Here is a 24,929-nt window from a genome sequence, read left to right on the forward strand (position 1 = left end):
CTAACCATAGATGTAAGAAAATTGTTTATATATATAGTTTTAAAATTATATTTAAGAATTCGGCTCCTTTAAACTTAAGTAACTGAGCCTGTAAAAATGAACGAATAAAAAAAAAAAAAAATCCAAGTAGACCGGCATGTGAGCACTCGCTCGATTGGCCAGGAACTGGGTATAGACCATAAAACCATTTGGAACCCTTTGCAGAAGATAGGATTCTAAAAAAAGCTGGATGTATGGGTGCCACAGGAGTTGACGCAAAAAAAATCTTTAGGCCGAATCAACGCCTGCGATGCACTGCTGAAACGGAGCGAACTCGACCCATTTTTGAAGAAAATGGTAACTGGTGATGAAAAGTGGATCACGTACGACAACTAAAAGCGAAAAAAAGTCGTGGTCGAAGCGCGGTGGGCCGGCCCAAACCATCGCCAAGCCCGAATTGACGGCCAGGAAGGTTTTGCTGTGTGTTTGGTGGGATTAGAAGGGAATCATCCACTATGAGCTGCTGAACTATGGCCAGACCCTCAACTCGGTTCTCTACTGTGAGCAGTTTGACCGTTTGAAGCAGGCGATTGACCAGAAGCGGCCAGAAATGATCAATAGGAATGGTGTTGTTTTCCACCAGGACAACGCTCGGCCTCACACATCTTTGATGACCCGCCAGAAGCTACGGGAGCTCGGATGGGATGTCCTATTGCACCCACCGTATAGTCCGAACCTGGCTACAAGTGATTATCATCTCTTCCGATCCATGTAAAACGCTCTTGGTGATACTAAGTTGACCTCAAAAGAGGCTTGCGAAAACTGGCTGTCTGAGTTTTTTGCAAATAAGGAGGGGGGTTTTATAAGGGGAGGATAATGAAGTTGCCTTCTAAATGGCAACAAGTTTGCAAACAAAACGGTGCATATTTGACTTAAGTTGGATAATTTTAGGTATGTTAAATAAAGCGTCAAATTTCGATCAGAAATACGACATTCTTCAAGTAAGAAGGAATCTCTGATCATAGGAAAGCACATGACTGGAACCAGAGATGCTAACCTTCCTGATTTTTCAGGATTTTCCAGACTTTTTGGCGTGTTTCCTAATATCCTGACAAACACTCAATTTTGCCTGATTCTTCTGAAATTATCCTGATCTAACCAGATTTTTTTACTTTTTATATGATCAGAAAAAAATAATCAAAAACAAATACAAATAAACAAATAATCGTGATTTTTTAAAATTTTGCTTGAATTTTCACCAGCAATTGTTATTAGATATTGCAGCCAAATTATGAAAGATAGAAGGTGGGCGTCAAAAAACAAATTGTAGAGCGGTTAAAGAACTTTAATTTGATTGATAGAAACAATCTAGTTTAATATAAATTTTCAGGATAAATAAAATAATTAATAATAACACATTAAAAAATTATTAACTCTTAAGTTTTTCACTTTCAAAACGTTATTAAAATCCACTAATTTTGTTGTTCCACTACTATATCCCGTACTAAATTTTCTCATCTTTCAAAAGCATCAGAATCGTCTTCCGTAGCATACTTTTGAATGTATAGCCAGTTTGAGGCAACAGAGTCCAAAACAAAAAAAAAGTTCTATAACTCTGTCATTGTTGAAATTCGAACATGAACATAGGAGGATTTTTTTCATCAAATATGATCGTCTATCACCTCCTGAGATGATCTGGATAAATTAATTTTTTTCATGTGAGGAAGTTGTTTTCTGATTTTAAGGGGATGAATCAAAAATCAAATTCCTCTTTAATTTTCAAAAACAGGAAGTGGGTTATATCTATGGTATAACCGCAAGGGTGACATAGGACAATCGTTGATTTAGAGATCATTTGTTTGAAGTTGAATCTAAATCCATTCTGAATGAATGAATAAATGAATATTTGGGGGACTTCGAAAACGAGAGCGTTACGTTGGAGGCACAAGGTTTTATGCATCCAATATAGGATACGAAAAACCTTGTTCTGAAGAATAATCTTCAGAAACTTTCCTGCTAAACTGCACTTGATTGACAAATCACAAACCCAAATGTATTATATGGATATTTTATGGATAGAAAACATTAAAATAAACTCTTTCACATGAATGTAATTTTAAATTCTCAGAGGAACTAGCAGATTATTTTCAGTAACGATTAGATATTTCCACATTTTCCTCGATACTGGAAGCCCACCAGTGGTTAATGCTAATTCGATAACCCCCTGTTAATAGCACTTGATTGAAAAATATTTGATCACAGTGTTACATGGATAGAAAACATTAAAATAAACTCTTTCACATGAATGTAATTTTAAATTCCCAGAGGAACTGGCAGATAATTTTCCGGATCTTTCTCGATGCTGAATGGCATCCAAACGGAAAGAATTCCGCGCGGGTATGTGTGTGTGTAGCGATGTCTTCCCGGGGAACCGTTTGTGGCATCACTCTCCTCCTGATGGATTCCCTTCTGGCCTAAGGTGCACAAACAGGCTCTTGGTGACACCGTTCATCCGCGCTTTCATGATAAACGAAGAGCTTCACCACAACAACGACAACATGCTCCAATCGCTGTTCAATTAGAACTGAGTGGATTTCCGAGCGGCGCTCGCTTTTATACCGATTGGTGATTTTAATAGCCTGTTTTGAAAGCAATTTTAAGACTATTGAAACAAGTTTTTGGATCAAAAAGTAACAACTATAGAACGCGTAGACATTTTATCTTTCGAATGAAGTGTCTATCATACAATTTCGTTCAGTTGTTTAGAAGCTATTAACGCTCAAAATCTCGGTCTCCGGCGTAACGCTTTCGTTTTCGAAACTTTGATTTTACACCCCTGTATAGAAATGAAAGACGTAGTCCTACGTCAAAAACGAAAAATACATGCAAAAAAAACAATGAAAAATTTTTTTTCGACTCGATTATATACAGTGGAAAGAAATCAAAAACTGTATATAATCGAGTCCGCGCTGTATATAGGAATCCCTTTCAAAGTTTTGCTGGTTGAAAATTAGAACTGTCAGAATATGTTGCCTAAAAAAAGCTCTTCGGTCTATACTTTTATAATATTTTCTCTTTTTTCGTTTATTATTTTCGTTTTGTTTTATTTCTTATTTATTTTTTATTATTTTTTCGTTATAATTGAAGCGATTTGAGTTATCGGTGGCAAGGTGTCGACTTTGAAATTGGCTTTAAAGATAGATGCTATATCAGATTCCCACGCCTGAAGGCAGCTTCCAATGGTTATTGATAGATCCACTACAGATATCTAAAATCATCTTTCACCAGCATCTTGTACATTTCGATGTACAGCTGCTACACAATTCGAACGAAAAATCATTAATGCCGTTTCGAAGCAAATTATGACGGGTGATCAGGGAAATGTAAAAGAACCCAACAATATATAACCCCAAAGCAGGTCTCCACTTGAAGAAAGTCATACTCTGTGTCTAATGGGATTAGAAAGTAATTCTGTATTATAAACTTCTACCAAGCAATCATTCGATAAAATTCTCACAAGTACCGCTCGCAACTGGACAAATTAAATTAAATGCAGCGATCCAGGAAAAAAAATCCAGAATTAGTCAATGTGATAGGCGTCTAGTTTCATCATGGCAACGCAAAATTTCATGTCTGACAACACGACCAATTATTTTGAAGTCTGGCTGGGAGATTTTATCCTACCAGCTAAATGTCTATTATCAGCACTTCTTTCTTATTTTTATCGTAGACCACAATATCAGGGCAATTAGCTGGTATTCGAACATCCGTAATAATCTCGCGATCCCAGTACAACTTGTAGCAGCTATATTCCAAAACCGGATCCGGAATATACTTGTAGTAGGGTACCAACTGATTTACCAAGTTGCGTTTTGATGCTAGCTGTTGATGAACAATCTTGGCAACCGAGTTGTGACGATTGAGATAAGCTGATTCGGCTAGCGCTCCACAGCCGGCTATGACGTGTTCTATCGTCTCTCCTACTTTATTGCACTTTCTGCAACAGTCATGGCTACCATAAACCCTTCTGTTTCAGAAAAGAGTTCACCTCGCACCAGCCACGTATTCGATAATACTTTGTCTATATGCGCTTGCTCTAAACGATGGGGGTGTGTCCCATGAAGTTCCTTTTGCTTCCATGATGTTGTTTTTTCTTCTATGGTCTGCAAATTGCAGCTAAGTTCGTACTGCTCCTGCGCCAGATGCAGGGCACTGAATCCACGGTCCGCTTCACAGACAGCGCGATAGATATCGTGACGGGTCTGACTTTCCACGAAGTAACTCCGCAACTGCTGGATCTGGGAACTGCAAAGCGCTCTAATGTCAGTGACACCTCTTCCTCCTTCAACACGTGGCAAGGTGAATCTTTCTATGGACGACTTTGGATGGTGCATACGGTGCTTTGTGAACGTCACTCTCATTGCTCTTTCTATTGTTTCTAAATCGGTTTTCGTCCACTTCAGCACCCCGAAACTGTACGTGAGTAAAGGAACGGCAAACGTATTGACGGCTTTGATTTTTTTGCCGCCGCAGAGGTTTGTTTTCAAAACCTGGTTGATTCTGATCAAGAATTGTTCCTGGAGTTCCTTCTTGATTTTTGTGTGACAAATCCCTTTCAATTGCAGAAATCCCAGGTACTTATAGGATTCGCCTTCCACCAAATCTTGAATCACTTCACTCTCGTTAATGCGGAATCCTTCAGTCTCCACCAATCGTCCACGGTGGAGCTGTACTGCCTTACACTTTTCGATTCCGAGTTCCATCCGCACATCGGAACTAAAGTCGCTAACACACTGTAGAAGACTATGTAGCGCTTCTGTTGATTCCGCAAACAGTTTCAAGTCGTCCATATAGAAGGTATGGTTTATTGTCGTTGTTCTGTTGATATGGTAGCCATGGCTGCTTCGGTTGAGTGCTCTGCTCAAGGGGTTCATCGCAAGGCAAAACCACAAAGGACTGAATGTGTCACCTTGGAATATTCCCCTGCGAATATTGAGAGTTCTGGATCTCAACATAGTTGTTCCGTCGGTGATACTAAGCGAGGTGCTCCAGTTTACCATTGCGTGTTCCATAAACCTGATGACGCCATCATGTATCTTGTACATTTTTAGTACCTTTATCAGGTACGTATGCGGTACTGAGTCGTATGCTTTTTTATAGTCAATGTACGCCATACTCAGGTTCCTTCTGTTTCGGCTTGCTTGTCCGACGATGACTGCATCGATAACGACTTGATCTTTGCAGCCCCGCGTGTTCTGTTTACAGCCTTTCTGTTCTTCTGTTAATATTTCGTTAACTTCGCAATGGTTTTGTATCTTTTTATTAATCACCGACGTAAGTAGCTTGTACAGGCTCGTTAGACATGTTATTGGCCTGTACTTCGCCGCATTCGCTGTGTCTTGATCCTTTGGCATCAGATGAGTAATTCCCCTGGTCACGAACTCCGGTGTTGTTTGGGGATTTTCTAATACCTTATTGAAGCACTCTGCCATTCGCCCATGAGTTGAAGAAAACTTTTTGTACCAGAAATTGTGCACGAAATCTGGTCCTGGCGCAGCCCAATTCCTGGAATATCGAATGGCTTCGTTGATATCATGGGCGGTTACCATAACGGCAGGCATTGCTTCAAGTCCGTTTCCATATTCCTCTTCTTCTGCCAGCCACATCCTGTTACTTCGGTGTTGAATAGGGTTCTCCCATAAGCCTGACCAAAACTGGGTAACTTCGTCAATCTCAGGAAGACCACCATCGTAATTATTGCGTTTCTTTTTGATGCGGCTGTAGAACTCCCTTTCGTTCATACTGAACATACGATTATCCGCATGCCTTTTCGTACATTCCGTATAACGTCTTAACCTTTTTGATAGAGCACTCAACCGTTGTACATGGGTGTCGAGGATCTCAATGATGCGGTTTTCATTAAGATCAGAGAGCTCTGCCGGCTTCACAATTTCAGCAACTCCACGAATCAGCTTTCGCGATCGACTTCCCCTCTTGTACTGCGTTAGTCGACCGATTTTTACTCGGAGCGTTTGGATACGACCTTCCAGGCGTCTCATCCAAGCAGGTTTCGGTTTTTTGGAGAGTACGCGGTTCTGTCTATCGTCTTGGTGAAAGGTGCGCATTCCTAACGTCCGTACAACAGCTACAGTTCCACAATAAACGATAAATTGCAGCTCCTCTAGATTCTCTACCACTTCCAGGTACACAGGTAGTACTTCCTGGTCGAGTACTTGGACGGCACTCGTTAGTCGGTGGGAATACTGCAACTTCGGAATCTTGTGTCGGGTTAAGGGGTCCGTTCCGTAAAACTGGGTCACTGCTGCATCCATGTGGAAAGCCAATTCGTTCTTTAATTGACCTCGTTGTTGATCCTCTGCCGGCTCTTGTCCTCTAGGCTCATCCACTGGATCCGGTGGTGGTGCAATAGATTCGCGCCTTTCACTAGCGAACGATGCACTCAGCCTAGCAGAGCTCCTTCTCGACATATCGCTCGATCTTCCACTCTCTCTACGCAGTTCTCGTTGCACTTCCAACTTGATGGCCTCTATTTCAGCCGGGGACAGCATGTTGTGTGACAAAATCGCTCGTCTCCGTGTGTAGAGCTTATTCCGATCTAGTTGGCCGGCAAATCGTGGGAACTGCTCGTTGAACATTTCCAGCATTCTTGGTCTGCCGGACATGTCCGTCTCCAATCTTGTGCAGACATAATAGCAACGAATCACGAATTCATTCATCTCTCTCGTCCACATGATTCGTTGCCGTTGGCGGCCTGTCAATGTGAGCGACTGACGTCGTCCAATCGCAGCATCATTTGCAGGTGCAGCATTGCCATTGTGATTTCTTGTGCTGCGGGTTCTGTTTAGCGTTCGGTTTACGGGCTGAGCCCGATGACTAGGGGTCCGCTCTTGCACCAATTCCTCTAGCCGCTGGCCGCTCGCATGTACGCCCGTTCCAGGACCAGCTCCAGTCCGGGGGCCCTCCTCAGGCGATCGCATTACTATAATTCTCCGATTTCTCAATTGCATTATTGGTAGTTTTCCTTTTCCCGGGAAAACACGGGTTGGCACAGGTTGCTTCTTAGAGTCCTCAACCTGCCTGAAGGAAAAATTATTATAAATTATTATTATAATTTGGGATGAATACAGTATAATAAAAATTATTATAAAAAAAAATATTTGCGCTAGAGTATTAGTAATAAATCTCTGCTGAGGCAAATATTCAGCCTTTTTCCAAGCAGTTGACATTGTTTGTTTTGTATTATTGCATTGAACTGACGCTATGGTAAAGCAGGTGTTAGGGTGGTGCACCAAAAAACTAACTAAAATTTATTTGGGTTCGAGTGCCAGTTGCCAAACTCCCTTCAACTAGGATTGTATTTGCGCTAATCTTGATCATAATGAAGCAGTGCTTCTCTTTTCGAGGTTGTTGAGATTAACTGGAAGAGTTTATTTCGTTTATTTAGTCACCAGGAAAGTAAATGTCGTTCTGGAATTTTGTATGTGATTTGGTTTCGCTTATCAGTAGCAAAACTTTCTCCACTAAGGATGATAACTGCGCTTATCTCGAGCATGTATTGTTCTGGGAGGACAAGAATGAATTATCAAACAATAATCGTCAAATGATTCTACAAGAAAAAGAATATTTCAGGGCGACCAAACTGGTAGAATGGTTATTTCTAAAATTTCGTATAAGCGACTTGAATTAAACTATTGCGTAGTTCTACGTCAACAATGCAGTCGTGTCTTGGACACAACCTCCTATAATTTTTTTTCGAAAATTTAAAATTTTACCCCCTCTCCCAGCCCTTACTTCGGAGTTCATAACCAAAATGACTCGAAAATAGATTCAGCACCTTCGAAAATCCCCGTACACCAAATTTTAAGGCATTTCCATTCATTTTCGATTTAATGCCACCTAGAATTTCTGAGGGACCACTGTGCGGCAGAGCTCTCCGGACTACCCCGTATGAGCGTTTGTTATTTCTACCTGATTTTTATTTTCATTGTTTCCTATTTTTGAAAATTATAGTTGGCAACCGTGGTTGGAACATTGAGAATTTTCATCTCTTGTGTGTAAAAAACAATGAAAAAAAAGAATTTCGCTGTAGACAGGATTCGAACCTGTGCGGGTAGAACCCAATGGATTTCAAGTCCATCTCCTTAACCGCTCGGACACCACAGCACGATGAAAATCATTTGCTGTCTACTGATGGGCTAATACCGTTGAACTGTGGCAGTAATTCAACTCGTTGCACGTGTGTAGGCGTGTGCACATGGGATACTGTATTCATCCCAGCCGAGCGTTCGAATACGGTTATATTAGTTAATTGGACGAATTTGAGGAAGTGTGAGCTTTTGCATTTTGTTTTTGTTCTGTTTTGTCCCGTAATGATTTGCTGATTGGTTTATGTTTCGTTTGGTGAAATATATTTTGGATCGCTTCGTTTGGTAGAATTTCTACGTACTCTGCGCTTTCCGGATTAATGGAATTGATAGTTTGCACCAAATTGACGGGTTTTGCGCGTGTTATTATGAAAATATTTTTGCATTTTAATCCGGATTGTCGGACTGTCCCGAAGCGAATGATTGCGAATCATTTTCATTTATTCCATAGCAAGCGAGCCTGCGATGATTATACGTAACACAGTCGGAGTCACGTATACTTCTTATTTCAGTGTCGGAGGGGTGTCTTTGATGTCTGGATGGTTAGTTGGTGGCAATGGTTGAACTGCAAAACATGAAACTTCACCCCATTTCACCAGGGGATCGAAGGGATGAGCAGTCAAATTATGTGTGTCTTTGCTCGGCTTCTCAGTTTTTGGTTTTTTCCTCCACCGACATACCGCTTCTCTCGTTTGTTCGTCCATTCAATGAAAAAAAAAATAAAGAAAATAATCCACAGGGGATAAGTTGAAAGGCGGAAAGAAAGGGAAAAATTATTCCTTTTCTATGTTTTTTCATCTTCTCTTGTGCCCACAGTTCACTTAACATGCACACATTGGCGAAGCGAAGAATCCCCAACAACGGGATTTTCTTCAGGATAAGTAAGAGAATCATAGCGGTAGGCAGCAAATATTGAGTGAATTTCGTCGGAAATCCTCTTGTGAAATGTGCTTTCAGAGGCGCTATTCTGAAGCAGGGAGAAAAAATCAATGAATACCGATGGATTCGGAGAGTGTGGAAGCGGCGCTTCGCTCTGCTATATGCAAACCAAAAATGATGAGATGGAACGTTCAGCGTGTAGAAAATGCTTGTTTGGTAATCAGATAATTTGACTTGATAGCATTGAAGCGTGTTGAATGCGATAAGGTTATGTAACAGGTGCAGGCACCTAGCAGTTGTGTATATCGAGGGTATATTTGGTTGGACAATGTATGTTCTGATTGTTTCGTTGTAAAGAATCTACCGTTGATATTGCACTAACCCAATGTTATTTGCTTTTATGTAATACTTGAAAACAGTGAACAGCAAGTCCCACTGATCTGTCGGGTGTCGGATAGAAGACGACACTATTCGACACGTCAATTATGTAGAAGGACTGGAGCTGTCACTTTCGGGGCATAGCGTCTCAATTTGAATATCCGAATTATGAATCGCTCCAGATAGCCTTAATGTAGTACCAGTTAGCAAAACATGAAAAAAAGTGTGCTCAACTATTCCTATGCTGACGACGGAATAAACAAATAGTTACGATAATGGTCTAAAATTCTTCTGAGAAGTACGGGCGAAGAAAAACAAAATAGCCATGTCATTATAAACACATAACTTCATCTCCCCCCATCCCCGCTCAATATGCGCTATCTCGATCCGATGAACTCTATCGTTCATCGAAGCTGCCTCCTGTTTGACTTCATCCGCACGAACAACTTCGGTCCTGCTCATCAAAAATAATAATAAAAATAAAAAAAAACAGAGCGACATTAACGGATCGAACAATGGGGGAGGGAGAAGCAGAACGAGAGAACCCTGTGGTACAAATTATAAAACTCTGCTGCGCGCTGATGCTGTGAGTTCGCTTCCTCCTCTCGGCCATCAAACGGCAGTCAACGGGCGCAATGAGCAGAATAAACGCTTACTAGTCGAGAGGCCATGATAAATGAAATATTTCTTCGCTCTCGGCACAAAACATAAATATATGCATACCTCATAAAGTGTAATCTCGTTCAGAATATCAAACGTGTGGTAGCACACACACTCTTTTTTTCCGGATCTTTTCTCACTGCCTTCCCCTCGCCGATTTCGCTGATGCTCTCGGAATAAGTTTCATTCGTTCTTTGTGTCCGGGACTTCGATTTGAAAGTGATTTTTCCCGCGTGCCGCCTTCCCACCGTCAGCATCAGCAGCAGCAACAGCAATTCCCGGTGAGTGGTTGGGTGGTGGTGGATAACGAGGGAGAATTTGACTTCTTTTTTTTTTGTTCATTCTTTGTTAAAATTCTAAGGAATTGTATAATTCGTCATCGCATCTTAATCATTCCAGGGATATGTGCGTACCGCATCGAAAGTGTGCAAGTATATGTTTATGGGTATATTTGGAAAAGGGGACCGCATTCCCATTTCCATGGCAAGTTCGATGACTTCGACGATGTGATGTGACGTTGTGCATTACGGCGGCTCGGTGGTCGGGTCAAGGTGATGAATGCCGGAGTTGAAAGTCTCCAGAAGATGTATCTCAACATTTGTCAACAAGATAAACTAGACTACGTGCGAGGCGTGTTTGATCTCAACTTCACATAAATTACTGGGGCATTTCATTGTGAATAATCTCCCTTTGTCCTGCATTGGCACAAACTCATCTGTGACTGCCCAAAACTGAGTCTGAGCTTGAGCCTGGGTAGACTGTACACATTGTAGTTGCTCTCCGTGATTGACCTGAGCCAGCGAAATTGCACAAAGAACACACCGAATGACGCTCGGAAGTAGCAAATCACTCTCATTGTGCAGGTTTCGGTGAATCGAGCTTTAAATAGTTAATAACGACGCCGGCCACGTCCTTACAGTCACCAGGGGAAGGGAAGGAATGTTAGTATGATATTCGCCGCCCGAAGGCCAGAAGGGTAGCTTCTATAGCGTGGCTCCCCTGGCGATTATCGGGGAAGGGATAGTTGTTAGTGGGGGGGAGGTATGAATTCAGTATGGATTCACTGTGGTGAATGATAAGATGTTTATCTATTTCTTTCTTCGCATAATATCCTCTTCAAAGATACCTGACTTCAGGTACAATCTAAGCATAACGTAAACAAGTTAATTATTTTTGTAAAGGTACAATCAACGGTTGAATCAACGAGGTGTATTTGTGTTGTTGGGATTTCAATTCTGCTTTGAAAACTGTTGGTGTTTTTGTTGTGCATCACGGATAATATGTTAAAAGTTTGTATTAAGATTAGAAACGATTTTTGAATGTCGCTTCGTTTCGAATTAACCCACACGTCTTCAAATGTTTTTAAAACGTAACTCCTAAACAAATATTTTACCATGTATTTGGAAAAGTTGTTTGGAATTATAAGCAAATTCATAAAATTTCCTGAACATGATGGTATAACACGACGAATATATTAAAAGGGTCTATTTACTATAAAAAAGACAATAAATTAGAAATATTTTTTTAAATATCTTAAGAATGGCTGCATTCAGAAGGAAATTGATAATGAGCTTTTTTGTTTTAAATCATATTAGGATTCATAAACTATGGCTAAAATTTTATGTTAGCTTGCGAAATTCGATGTTTCAAAAATTCATTATAATTCGATGTTCCACGAAGTTCGTCAAAAATAGTTCCACCATCTTGGGCTCATTTTCTGGATTTTCTACATGACTTCTATTTTATATGAAAAAAAATAAAAAAAATACATATTTTAGATATAGCAAATTGAAGTGTTTTTCATAAATAAAAGAAAGAGCGCAATTTTTTTCTCAGTGTATATTTTTTCACGTTTAAACATTAATACTCTATAACTCTTTCTAAGACACTATTTCGGTACGACTCATAGTTTTTGAGATGTAAATTATTAAAGATTTATCTATCTTGAAAAGTTACACTTGAGTCGTAAAATTCCCAAGTTCTGTGGAAAACTCATATTTCCTCCAACTCAAACGGAATACAAACTTTCATTCGAATCAAAAATACATGTTTTAAAAATCTGCATTTTCAAGACGATTTCATCTGGAGTTGCTTTATACGGACATGGTCCACTCTGACTGAAGCAATGAAGCATTTTTTAAGACTGGGTTCACTATGACTGAACAATTTCGAAATATTTTTCAATAAATCAACAGTTGTGAGCAGTGCCACAAATTATCAAAATTTATTCACGCATGGAAAATTAACTTTTTCTAAGTTTCGGATGAATTCTCTTCTGTTGAAACTCAAAACCATATCTCTCATAATGTGTATGAAACAAGAGACGAGACGCGTGAACGTGATTTAGTACAGGCAAACCTGTTTTTGTGCGGTGGATAGGGACCGCACATAAAAAACTCGCATAAAAAAAATCGAACTAAACTTCACCAGTAGCTTTATAAAATAATGTTCGCTACATCATTTGATAGAAACTTTTTTTTTGTGGTGGATAGGGACCGCATAAACAAAAGGTTATCATTACAAATTAACCCAAATCCTTTAGATTCCATTCGTGGTCAACATTTGATTTCCTTTTTTTCACTCTGATAAGCTGCCAACTCACTTGCGCAGATCATAAAATCCACTCTTTGCTCCTTTCAGTAAGCTCCTACTGACACCTTGAAACAAACAAAACAAAACACGAGAATGGGAATTAGCTGACACAGTCCCTATGCAGAGCGATGAAATACATATCAAAGATTAAAAAAAAATAAATGACCGATGTCTTTTTTTTCAAATACCGCACAAAAACAAATTCACATAAAAAACCGCACAAAAACAGGTTTTACTGTAGTAGTAAGTAGGATTAGTTTTATTTTATTCGAAGAAAACATGAAAAAGTTGTTGTATGGATTAATTGTTCGTTATTATTTTTTTTTAAATAAACCCGCTTTTAAGAAAAATGAATTATAATTTTTAAAATATGTATTTTTAGTGTGATTTTTTCGTAATGTTTCATTAAAATTAAAACAATTTTCTACATTTTTTCCTTTGTCTGAAATTTGGTAGGTCTTACAATTCTTGAGTTGGAAATATTTGTGAAAAATTAATAAGAAAAAATTGGCTTTTTCTAAAAGTAGTCCTTTTTTTTAGATTTTAAGTATGTACAATTGCTTGAAGGACCAGTTTCTTTTCACCCACAACGTTTCACTGCAGTCTGAGATGGTGGTACCAATGGCCAGTCAAGTTGGCTTTGAATTCGTCTAGAAGCTCTTCTGCTTCTAACTTTCAAAAAAAAAAACAATTGAAGATCAACCAATGACCAATGAGCAGTTCAGGGACTGAACTAACGATCGTTCGCTGAAAGAACAAAGCCAATAAACAATTTCGGAAGGAAATAAGAGTCTTCGAAATGATTTAAATGAAAGGATCATTAATTTTAGGTGGAAACGAAGTGCGCTGGATTCGCTAGTGCTCGATAAAAATTAATGTTGCAAAAGAAACACATGCGTTTTTTTACTCACAACAATCTTTGCACGCGTAAGGCTCCGGCGAGATTCGAACTCACGATCTCCTGTTTACTAGACAGGCGCTTTAACCAACTAAGCCACGGCGCCTATTTACGCACGAATTCATTTGAACATGTCACATAATTCGGGTTGTGCCAAAGATTGGATTATTTTTTTTCAATATGAACACATAAAATTAACCCATTAACGACCAAGCTGTAAATTTTATTTCCAATCCAATTTTTTTCCGGGAAATGACGAAAATTAAAAAAAAAAATCATTGGCCTAATTCAGCATTTTTCTCCTGTAAGGGGTTTTGGTTTTTTTTGCATGTTCTTCTATCGAAGTAATACTGTAGGAAAGTTTACACATTTCTGTATTTTATTAGGTTTTGTTTGTTTAGGTTATGTTATTGAAACTCCTTCCGCGCAATTTTTCCGCCTTATAAAAAGAAACTTCTAGTTTCTCCTCCTGAAAATCCATAGTTGCATTGGCTTCACGGTGACAGCATAGCTAAACCAAGATGCACTTGAAGGGTTACAGTGGAGGAAAAAATAATTGGTGCGAAGGAAACTTTTCAGTAAATTTGATAATAAATGGTAAATAAACAGTTTACTTTATAGTTCTACATATCAATTTTATTGTTAAAACGTAACTGAACAATTATTTACAAAATTATTGAATTAATAAAGAAAGATACTAGAATATTCCGCAATATTCACATTTTACGGTGACAAATAAAATAGGTGCCAATCATTAATTAGAAACATATATTCAAACATATTCATTGTTTCAAATGATTAGTAGATATGTTCTATTGAGTGAACTTTTAGTATTTAGTCGGAAATCCATTACTTTTCAATACAGCATACAAGCTATACGAAAAAAGATTTTTCAGTTTAGTTTCGAAAACCACTACACTTGATTATCCCTATTTGATTACCTGACATGCAATTCTGGCGATATTTCTGAAAAAAATCAGTGTTTTCGGACCGATTGAATCAACGCGCAAAAATGTTTGTTTTGATTTCACGGAACAAGGAAAAGTAAACAAAGGCGCGGATTGCGTTAAGGCATTCCAATATTCTGGTAATGGTCGCCATCAGTGGTTGGGTGGAAAGATAATGTTTACTATATATATTTTTATCACGTCAATCCACCATTACTAGTAAAAGTTATGGTTTCCGTTTTAACTTACCCCGAATTTCAACTTGCAGCGGTGTACCTTACCGAAACGGACGGATTCGAATATCTCATGCCTCATTTGGATAACTTTCACTTATACCCTTCCTGGAATCTAGTCTCTAGTCTTGCAGGGTTGATTGACTAAGAGGTCCGATTTATGGATGGAATAAGCTAAAGCTCTAGAATCTTGCTTTAAAAAAATGAAGCCATTTCAAACCGTTCAAATGTCAGCAGAGATTTGAGCAAATATCTCAAGGAAAAGTATTCAGGAATTCCAGTCAAACTTATTCTGCATTATATATAACACCGAACTTACACTAGAATCAATGCGTTGAATAGAAACCTCAAAGAGAAAAAAAAACCAAGTGTAAGTGTAAAGCGATTTCATCTCCACTACCCACCAAACAAAGAAAAATGGAGAATTAAAATAAACAATTAAATTCAAATAAATGCACTGATTACATAAAAAATGTACATTCTGCCTCGAATACATTAAAGGTACTCCATTCCATTCAAATTGAGACTTTGTTCAAATCTATTAAACATTTTCAATGGTTTCCTGGAGATTTAGTTTATGCCTACTTATCCAGTAACCACAATTTCCCCTAGGTTTTGATTAGAAAGAAAATCTAAATAGATTATCTTTACGCTGCAATGAATAAATATCTACAATAAGCTAAAATACAACAGAAATAAACTCATTTACACAAATTTATTATACCGCTCCATGATACTTGCAAAGCTAACACGTCATAGTCTCACTACTACTGATACACTAGTCAGTCCAGACTTGTCTTGTCATATACGTACTTTGACGTTATCCGTTATTTTGAGGACCCGATATCGTACTATGCTTTGTCCAAGTTAACTGATCCATTAGAGCCCCCGTCTACTACAGACTTTATGTCAACCAACAGTTTGGTCGGGTCGGCCTTCTGGTGCAAAAACCGACCCAACTGAATCGGCGTATGTACCTCTCCGTACTGATTAAGAAGCCGATCAGACTGTCGCCCAAAAAATCAGTCTGCAGTCTGCGGGGGCTCTTAGAGACGCACCAACCCAGGAGGCTGAAAGTCTTTCTAAGGGTGGGTTTAGATTAGTAATATATTCGTGTGAAGATATATGATTAGATTTATAGAAATCGTATCAACCGTTTACACTAGCGCGAACATATACAATGAATATATTCATACTTTCTGTGAATTTATTCACTTGAAGTAGAAATGCATCCAACTTTAGTGATTTCTGACCAGTGAGAAATTCACCAGCGTTTACATATGCCTGAATTTATTCTATACATTCTATACATATATACCTAGAAGAAGTGTATCATTCATATTCTCACCCGTTTACATCTATTTTCAGGTGAATAAATCCATCTATAGCTATAGATCTCCCTAATGTAAATCCGCCATAACAAAGCAAGAAAAAAAATCAACATATCCACGATGGCTTTGTTTGTGACTATGTATAACTGGCAGCGAACTGGCGCCGTGGCTTAGTTGGTTAAAGCGCCTGTCTAGTAAACAGGAGATCGTGAGTTCGAATCTCGCCGGAGCCTAATTAATTTTTTTTTATTATAGATTTTATCTCTTTAGTTAAAATGTATCTCCTAGCAAATGATAATCGCTTACGTTCACAGATATATTATAAAGTTGTCATAAACATTATCAACAACACCGCAACGAAAATAAATAATTGATACAGTTATGCATCGAAGTTCGGACACTTAAGTGCTTACGAAGATAACTTCAACTATTAAAAAATATTCACATATCATAGCATGAAAATTTACTGTTCCTATAGCATTAGAAGGCATTCGCGTGAGTTATCAAAAAATTTGACGAAATCTTATTATGTTTGCACAAAATTTGTAAATTTCTTCATTGTGCCGTGATTAGGAATCCGGACACTTTTTTAATCATGATTTGAATTCCGGACATTTTTGCTTAAAATTCCGGACACATTATGTAAGCAGCATTTATTTGATAGAAATTAGTTATTTATTTTTGTAGAGCTTATTATTTCATTATTATTTCATTATAATCTTATACCAAACATCAATAATGAGTTATGAAATATAAATGAACTATCCTGATTACGATTTTCAAGTGTTATTCAGAGGTGAATGAACTGCGAAGTTGAAAGCCTCTTGAAGCCAAAAAAGAGGAAGACGATCTTCCAGTGTACTCTTTAGTATACAGGGTAGCCATAATAAAATCTGTGTTTTTGGCTTGAAAAAATCTTTTCATCATAGTATTTCTCAAACAATCCGTATTGATCTATAACTATCAATAGTTCTACATGCCAAATTAGGCCAAATCCAGCTGTTTTCGATAAAGATTTTTTTCGATCCTCCGAAATTATTTTGCTCTTGAACTTTGTATCGAGAAAAACCGATTTGTGTGAAATCAGAGAAATTACTGACTGCTTGCTAGTTGGAACGAGAATGTGTATCAGAAATCGTGAATGGGTTATTTATACCCAATAAGTTATAAACGAGGTTACTTTGCAATATCGTCTCTCTTCACTGTCTCCGTATGAACGAACGCTGCATTTGCAGTTCAAGCGAGCGCTTTAGAGACTTCTTATTCGCAGTGGTGAATAAAAATTGTGCCTCACGACTCCACTCGTTCCTCGATATAGAAAGCACAAGCAGGTAATCACCGAAATTCACAGAACAAATGTGTAAGAAAATGGGTATGCTTCCAGTTTTTGTTAATTTAAATCAGAGAATTAGAGAATTTCCAATTCGATTGGTATGCAAATTGTTGTCCGTTCATCCATCAACATTCGTCGGCAACAAAAATAGCTATTAACGTTAAAACTATTCCGTAAAAATTTGACTTGTTTTTTGACAGGTTTTAAAGAAAAAATATAAAAAATATAGCACCTTTTCCCGAGACCATGTAAGCTATAAATAAAAAAAAAGTCACAACACTCAACTTTAATTCCAACATCCGGAAAAAAAAATCGCGAAAATCCGTTATTTTCCAACCTTCCAGAATTTGGGCCTCCTTCAAATTAATCGGGTATGATTTTATTTGAATAAATAGTTTTTATTCCAAATTTCGTTGTTCAGCCGTTTGTTTCTACAGCTTTTATTCAGCTTTTGTTTCTACAGTTTCAACATCGACTCAGATATTTTGTGGCTTCTTCAGATGCTGTTCAAATTTTCGAAAGCCAGATCTTGTTACCCTAGAATTGATGGATTATTTTTTTTCTAATTCATTTACTTGTAAGGCTCAATCGCATGAGCTTTGCGGAGCCTCTAATTCATGATTTGTTTTTACAGAATTTCAAATTAAATCTATGTTTAGTAGGTTTCGACCGATTACTCGCGGTTTACTCGAGGTTAGAGGGGCAACAATTTTTGTGGGATGGGTCAGGTTAGGGATATGGATATGAGGTATCGTTGTCTCAACCGAGAGTTGCCGCACGCACTGTAGCCTTGTGCATAATGACCAGGGATAGCATCTGGTGTTCGACTATCTGTCGAGGGTGGGCGACGGTGAGATGAGGGGACAAGACAAACAAACTAATAACGAAAAAGTAAAAACACACAAAAGCATTAAATTCTTATACTAGTCCGTTTCAGAAACATATAGATCAACTGCATATAGCAGATGTCGCGAGTTCCCAACACGTCTCGCACAGGAACATAGGGTTGTCTTCTTTGGGCCCTAAGGGCATTCAAAAGGTACTCTCTGGCTGCGTAGTTATCTGTACATTGCCAAACTGCGTGATCAATGTCATCGTAACCGTTTCCACACCGACAGACATTGCTTTGAACAAGATTTATTCTGTGGAGATGCACATCTAGCGAGTAGTGGTTGGACATAAGTCTACTCATTACACGAATGAAGTCACGACTTACGTCCAAGCCTTTGAACCACGCTCTCGAAGAAACATTTGGAATAATTGAATATAACCACCGCCCAAGACTTCCAGTGTCCCAATCGGTTTGCCAACTCAAGAGGGAACTCTGACGCAGTAATTGGAAAAATTCATCATATGAAATCTGTCTACCAAACAATTCGAATCGATTCTGTAGAGGAATTACTCCTGCCAGAACCTCGAGACTCATGTTATGCGTTGAGTGCATACAGCCAAAGGCTATACGCAGACAATGATATTGAATTCGTTCCAATTTTAGAAGGTGACTTTTAGCTGCTGAGAGAAAGCAGAAAGGGCCATACTCCAGAATAGATAGAATAGTTGTTTTATAAAGCGTTATGAGATCTCCCGGATGAGCTCCCCACCACGTGCCGCAAATCGAACGGAGAAAGTTGACTCTCTTTTGACATTTTTGCTTCAAATACGTAATGTGGGTATTCCAAGTGCATTTTGAATCAAACCAGACACCAAGGTACTTGAAGGTCAATGATTGGGTAATGCTTCTGCCCAAAAGCTTGAGTTGCAATTGGGCTGGGAACCACTTTCGAGTAAACACTACCAGTTCTGTTTTCTGCGGTGAGAATTCGATCCCTAAGTGCCTTGCCCAGGAAGACAAGTTACCTAGGGAATTTTGCAATGGTCTTTGCAAGTTTTCGGCATGGGAACCTCTGACGGAAACCACACCATCATCTGCAAGTTGTCTTAGCGTGCATTGTTCTGCCAAACAACTGTCAATATCTTTCACATAAAAATTATAAAGAAAGGGGCTGAGACATGAGCCTTGGGGTAGACCCATATAACTATTTCTGGAAGTTGTCAGTTGTCCAAGGGTAAAGTTCATTCGCTTTTCTGACAACAAATTGTACAAGAAGTTATTCAAAATTCCAGGAAGTCCACATCTGTCCAGATTGTCTGACAGAATTTCTATGGAAACCGAATCAAAAGCTCCCTTAATATCCAAGAATACTGAAGCCAGTTGCTCCTTGTGCGCAAAGGCCAGTTGAATATCCGTAGAAAGCAGCGCTAGACAATCGTTTGTTCCTTTGCTCTTACGAAACCTAAATTATGTACTTGATAGCAAATTATTTGTCTCGATCCATTGATCGAGTCTTCGAAGGATCATTTTTTCCAACAATTTTCTAATGCACGAGAGCATAGCAATCGGACGGTATGAGTTGTGGTCAGACGCTGGTTTGCCAGGCTTTTGAATTGCTATTACTTTGACCTGTCTTCGGGTGGCTCAATATTGTTTTCTAGTAGGGTATTGAATAAGTCTAGCATGCGTCTTTTCGCGATATCGGGAAGATTTTTTAGAAGAATTTAACGAATTTAATCATATCGCTTCCGGGTGAAGAGTTGTTCGATGAAAGAAGAGCCATAGAAAATTCCAGCATTGAGAATGGTCTGTCCAGAGGTCCACCGCTTAGAGACGTTTCTCGAAGAATATGTTGGGCTGGAACTGAGTCTGGACAGACCTTTTTAGCGAAATCGAAAATCCATCGGTTGGAGTATTCTTCACTCTCGTCGGTAGGTGAGCGGTTACGCATGTTGCGAGCTACCCTCCACAAGGTACGTATTGAGGTTTCACGAGAAAGACCTTCAATGAAATTGCGCCAGTAACCGCGTTTTTTTGCTTTAATTAATTGTTTCAGCTGTATTTCAAGCTTCGAATATTCCTCGAAGTGTGTGGATGTTCCATGTCTACGAAAAGCTTTGAAAGCATTAGATTTTTTCAAATACAATTTTGTGCATTCGTCGTCCCAGCCAGGAGTGGCTGGTTTTCTTTTAAACGGAGCACTAGGAACTTTTCTTTTTTGTGCTTCCAATGAGCTTTTATACATCAAATCTACGAAGAATCGATATTCTTCCAATGGTGGAAGTATATCTATTGATTCGACACCAATTGTTACCGCCGTTGCAAATTTTTGCCAGTCGATGTTCCTTGTTAGATCAAATAGAACTCTAGATGGTTCAGTGGATTGCGGGCTACACTTGATTGATATATTGATTGGCAAGTGATCGCTACCATGGGGATCATTGATGACCTTCCACTGACAATCTAATGATAGCGAGCTTAAGCAAAAAGATAGGTCGAGTCGACTTTCTCGAGCCGGAAGTTTTGGAATTCGTGTCGCTTCACCAGTGTTCAAGATAGTCAAATTGAAATCGTCACATAAATCGTAAAAAATAGCCGCTCTAGCGTCATCATAAGGATCACCCCACCCAGTACCATGGGAGTTTATGTCACCCAGTATTAGAACTGGGGATGAGAGAATCGAGACTAGGATCCAAAGTTGACTACGGCTAATGTTAGTGTTTGGAGGAACGTATACTGAAGCTAATGTTCTTTATTCTTTGCCGTTATTTGACATGCGACAATTTCGACGTCTTATAGAGCTGGGAGAGGAATTTTATAGAAAGAGTAGCACTTTTTGATCCCCAGAAGTACTCCTCCATAATAATCATTTCTATCCAGGCGAATAATATTAAAATCGTGGAAGTTGAGTTCTGTGTCAGAAGAAAGCCATGTTTCAGAAAGGGCGAATATACGAGGGTCACTATTTATATTTCGGGAATTGGCAACACTGATGTCATGTGAGTCCATCTTGTGGAGCTTCCGATATTCACTGCAAGGGTTCCTCAATGCCGGTAGTATAAGCCTACAGTGAAATCACCCGATACAGAGAGGAAATATTAAGTGTGGCTTACCTATTCGACCGTTGTCTGCTGAAGGAGGAAATGATGTTACATGTGTGCTACTACTGCTGCTATGATATAACACCAACATCACTGTTATACTGTCAGCTGCGAGGGGTAGGGCATTGTGCATTTAATCTCTCTTCTACGTACCTCACACATCTGACGGTTCCATCGTAAATTTGACATTTTTGACGATATACGTACTCAGAACATTTTGTCATACGGACGCTATTTGTTTATTTTATATTTAGTTGAAAGTTTAGTCTCGGCAAAAAAATGGAACTGAATCGTGAACATTTTCGTGCGATGATTTTTTACGACTTTCGACGTGGATTATCACAACAAGAGTGCGTCAATCAACTTAATTTGACTTCTGGCGATGAAGCTCCATCAAAAACCACTGTGAATCGCTGGTATAGTGAATTCAATCGTGGTCGTAGTTCGCTGTCCGACGAGTTTCGTGAAGGTCGTCCAAAATCGACTGTAGTGCCAGAAAACATCGATGTGCACGACATGATTAAGCAAGATCGTCATGTAACCTATTGTGAGATTGAGGCATCCCTAAGCATTAGTTCCACCAGCATATATGCGATTTTACATGAACACTTAGTTGTGCGAAAATTATGTTCACGTTGGATCCCACATAATTTGACAATCGCTCAAAAAAAAGGCTCGTGTCGATTGGAATAAATGCTTTGAAAATTGGTTTAAGCGCATGCAAAAGTGTATCAATCATCGTGGCGAGTACTTTGAAAAACAATAAAAATATATTCGCAGCTTAACTATTTGTTTTTATTCCTATTCCCGAAATATAAATAGTGACCCTCGTATCACAGTCATAATTTTGAAGTAAAAATTTGAACGAGTCTAGTTTAGGCACTAGACTACGGCAGTTCCATTGTAGCACATTGATCATATCTTCTACTACATTAGGTGAATTATCCATCGAAAGATATGATTGATGCAAGGAGGGCCCATGAAACAGTCAATTGCTTAAGATAAGACTTCAGAGATGGAAGCAAGGCAGGAAGCAAAGGCTTCTAAGGGGGTCTTGAATATTGAGGGTGTTTAATATAAAGTCCACAATGTCCGAAAAAGCTATCAATCCTCGATTGGACGCGAATTTTCTATGAGAAGATCGAGGGGCAGCGTTTTTTGTTTCTCTCTCTTCTGGTTAACGGCGTATAATCCTTACTGCAACCAGGAACTGGCTGAGAAGGAGTCTTCGGATTAGTTTTTTTACCATTATCCTTGGAATTAGACAATCTTCTGAGGATCATTTTAGCTTTCTTACGGTACATCATTGGTGAAGAGAGTTTTCTTTTTTGAGAATCATCCTTTGTCGAAGATTCTGGTGCAGCCGTAGTGTGATCCTCATCAGAATCAGAGTCCAATTCTTGAGTTGACAAAACCGAAAATTGGTTTTCATCATGAGCGGCTGATGCGGCCTTGAGCATTTCAGCATAAGTCCGCTCGGAGCGTCCTGTGATAGGACGCTTCACTATATCGGAGTACTGTTTGTACCTTGGGCACTCCTGTAGTGCGTGAGGATTCTCGCCACAGTGGATACATTTTTTCCTTGTTTGTGTACAAGAATCCTCACTGTGTTTTTCACCACATTTACCACAGCGGAACTTGTTACCGCAATGGCAGGAAGAATGTCCCAAATTTTTACAGATGGTGCAATTATAGACCCGCGGTACAAACAAGCGCACCAGAAAAAAACACTACTAACACTACTAAACATCTACTTTCACATAGTTCGGGAGAACACAACCAGCGAAAGTCACCCGAAACGAGTGTGAAGGCTTATAGACTTTTTGGTTGTCTTCCAAAGATGCTGCATGTAGTTGCCTAACATCCAGAATCTTTATAAGCTCACCAATTAGAGAGTTTTTAAACTTTTTTCAACACTCAGACTCGCATCGGAGACTACGCCTTCTATCTCCACATCTCGAGAAGGGATGTAAATGTGGTACTCCCTGTTGAAAATCTCGTGGTCAACAATCTTGTTCGCCACATCAAAAGTCGGTGCTTCTACACGCAGTTTTCCGGTCTCTCTATACGTATCAAAACATCCGGCAGTAAATCTCTTGAAATGTCAAGAGTTCTCAACGATTTCTCCTTGGGCCGAAAAAAAACAACCCATGGTGCCTTTGAGGACTGTTGGTAATAGCGGGTCCGCGCAACAATAGCATCAGCAGACGCCATAACGGTTGCGCAAACGGTGCGCAACCGTCTATGAAAAACAAAAAAAAACTTTCTCACACACACGCACACAAACACACACGCGCGCGCATAAACTCAACTTAAAACTAACTTAGACTTAAAATTAACGTAAACTAAGAAAAAATTTCAAAACTAAAATTATTTTCCAAAAAAAAAAATCTTCAAAAAAAAATTAATTTTAAGTGTCCGAACAACCTTGAACACCCCTATTCAGAGAGCGATACAAAGTGGCGCGCTACAAGGTAAACACTATAGCGCGACGGCAAAATCTATTGTTGTACTTCTCTGTTTTGTTGACGGCGTTCAGTGGAACGAATGAACAGGCCACCGATCCGGGCTTGCCGGAGAGCCGCTTCCTGTTGCTTTTAGTGCACTTCACTTGCGACGAAAGCAGAAAAAAAAATCAACTAAAAACCACTTTAGAAAAAGGAAAAAAACAGCTTCGATTTATTGCTAACAGAGCACGAACAATAGACGTTTGGCTCTTACATTTGATCGATGAGGAATCAATTGATGTATTATTATGGACAAATATTCTGATTTCCGAATAAGGCTCGATCTCTAATTCGATCTATTCAAATTTATCATGAATTCAATAGATGAAATGGGGAAAATATTGTTAACATTAATTTAAAAAGTTATTAAAAAATCTGAACATATCCCAATAAATCTGCACTCCGTAACTACAGATTCTTGATTCCAAAAAGTCCGAAAATCTGTAGAAATATAAATTATCATGTATATGGTAACCCTGTTAGTATATCGAAGAGAATCTGTAATCTTTCCTCCATACTTTCTACACTGAGAGGAAAATTTAGTAAATATGACGAATTTTTTGGTACATGTTACCAATTCTCTAGTCATTTTCTACCCTACTAATCATTGGTACATGTTACAAAAAAAGAATGGTAGGCACATATGTCAAACAAACTACAAATTGTTGGTCCAACATTGGTGCAATAACAGTGAAAATTTTGCTTCATATTTGTGAGAGGTAATCATCAGGGATAATGACAATATTTTTTAATAATTATTTTTAATTTAAAAAATTGTATTTGATTGCGTTTAATTCTACTTACTTAGAATACATTATACTAATAACTTACTCTATAAACAACATCAATAATTCTCGTTGGAATCATTCTATAAACTGCGTACAAGAGGCAAATTTCCATCGCAGCCTCAATCACCTCGATTTGATTTTTTTTTTTTTTTATCCAAAATATATATTTTATAAAGGCTCATATGGCGTCAGCCTAACGGGGCCGGGAGTTCAATATTTTGACAATGTTTGCTTAGACTATGTTAGTAATATGTAACCGATTACTCGCGGTTGACTCGAGGTTAGTATTACAAGTGTTCTCATAAT

General features: G+C 38.7%; 1 protein-coding gene and 3 non-coding genes across 4 annotated transcripts in view; 1 reads left to right on the plus strand and 3 right to left on the minus strand.

The window, feature by feature from the left end:
• Positions 1-6,662, minus strand: part of LOC129774197 (uncharacterized) — a 73,355-nt gene extending 66,693 nt beyond the window's left edge. The window contains exon 1 of the mRNA XM_055777902.1: positions 5,928-6,662. Coding sequence (XP_055633877.1) covers positions 5,928-6,662 — 735 coding nt within the window. The remainder of the gene's footprint in view (positions 1-5,927) is intronic.
• Positions 6,663-8,081: 1,419 nt separating this feature from the next.
• On the minus strand, positions 8,082-8,163 carry Trnas-uga (transfer RNA serine (anticodon UGA)). Its single transcript has one exon. It is a non-coding gene; the product is annotated as a tRNA-Ser (tRNA).
• Positions 8,164-13,583: 5,420 nt separating this feature from the next.
• On the minus strand, positions 13,584-13,657 carry Trnat-agu (transfer RNA threonine (anticodon AGU)). The gene has a single exon. It is a non-coding gene; the product is annotated as a tRNA-Thr (tRNA).
• A 2,564-nt stretch (positions 13,658-16,221) lies between these two features.
• On the plus strand, positions 16,222-16,295 carry Trnat-agu (transfer RNA threonine (anticodon AGU)). The gene has a single exon. It is a non-coding gene; the product is annotated as a tRNA-Thr (tRNA).
• The last annotated feature ends 8,634 nt before the right edge of the window (positions 16,296-24,929 follow it).

This window comes from Toxorhynchites rutilus, chromosome 3 (genome assembly GCF_029784135.1).
Source record: "Toxorhynchites rutilus septentrionalis strain SRP chromosome 3, ASM2978413v1, whole genome shotgun sequence".
Lineage (NCBI taxonomy): Eukaryota > Metazoa > Arthropoda > Insecta > Diptera > Culicidae > Toxorhynchites > Toxorhynchites rutilus.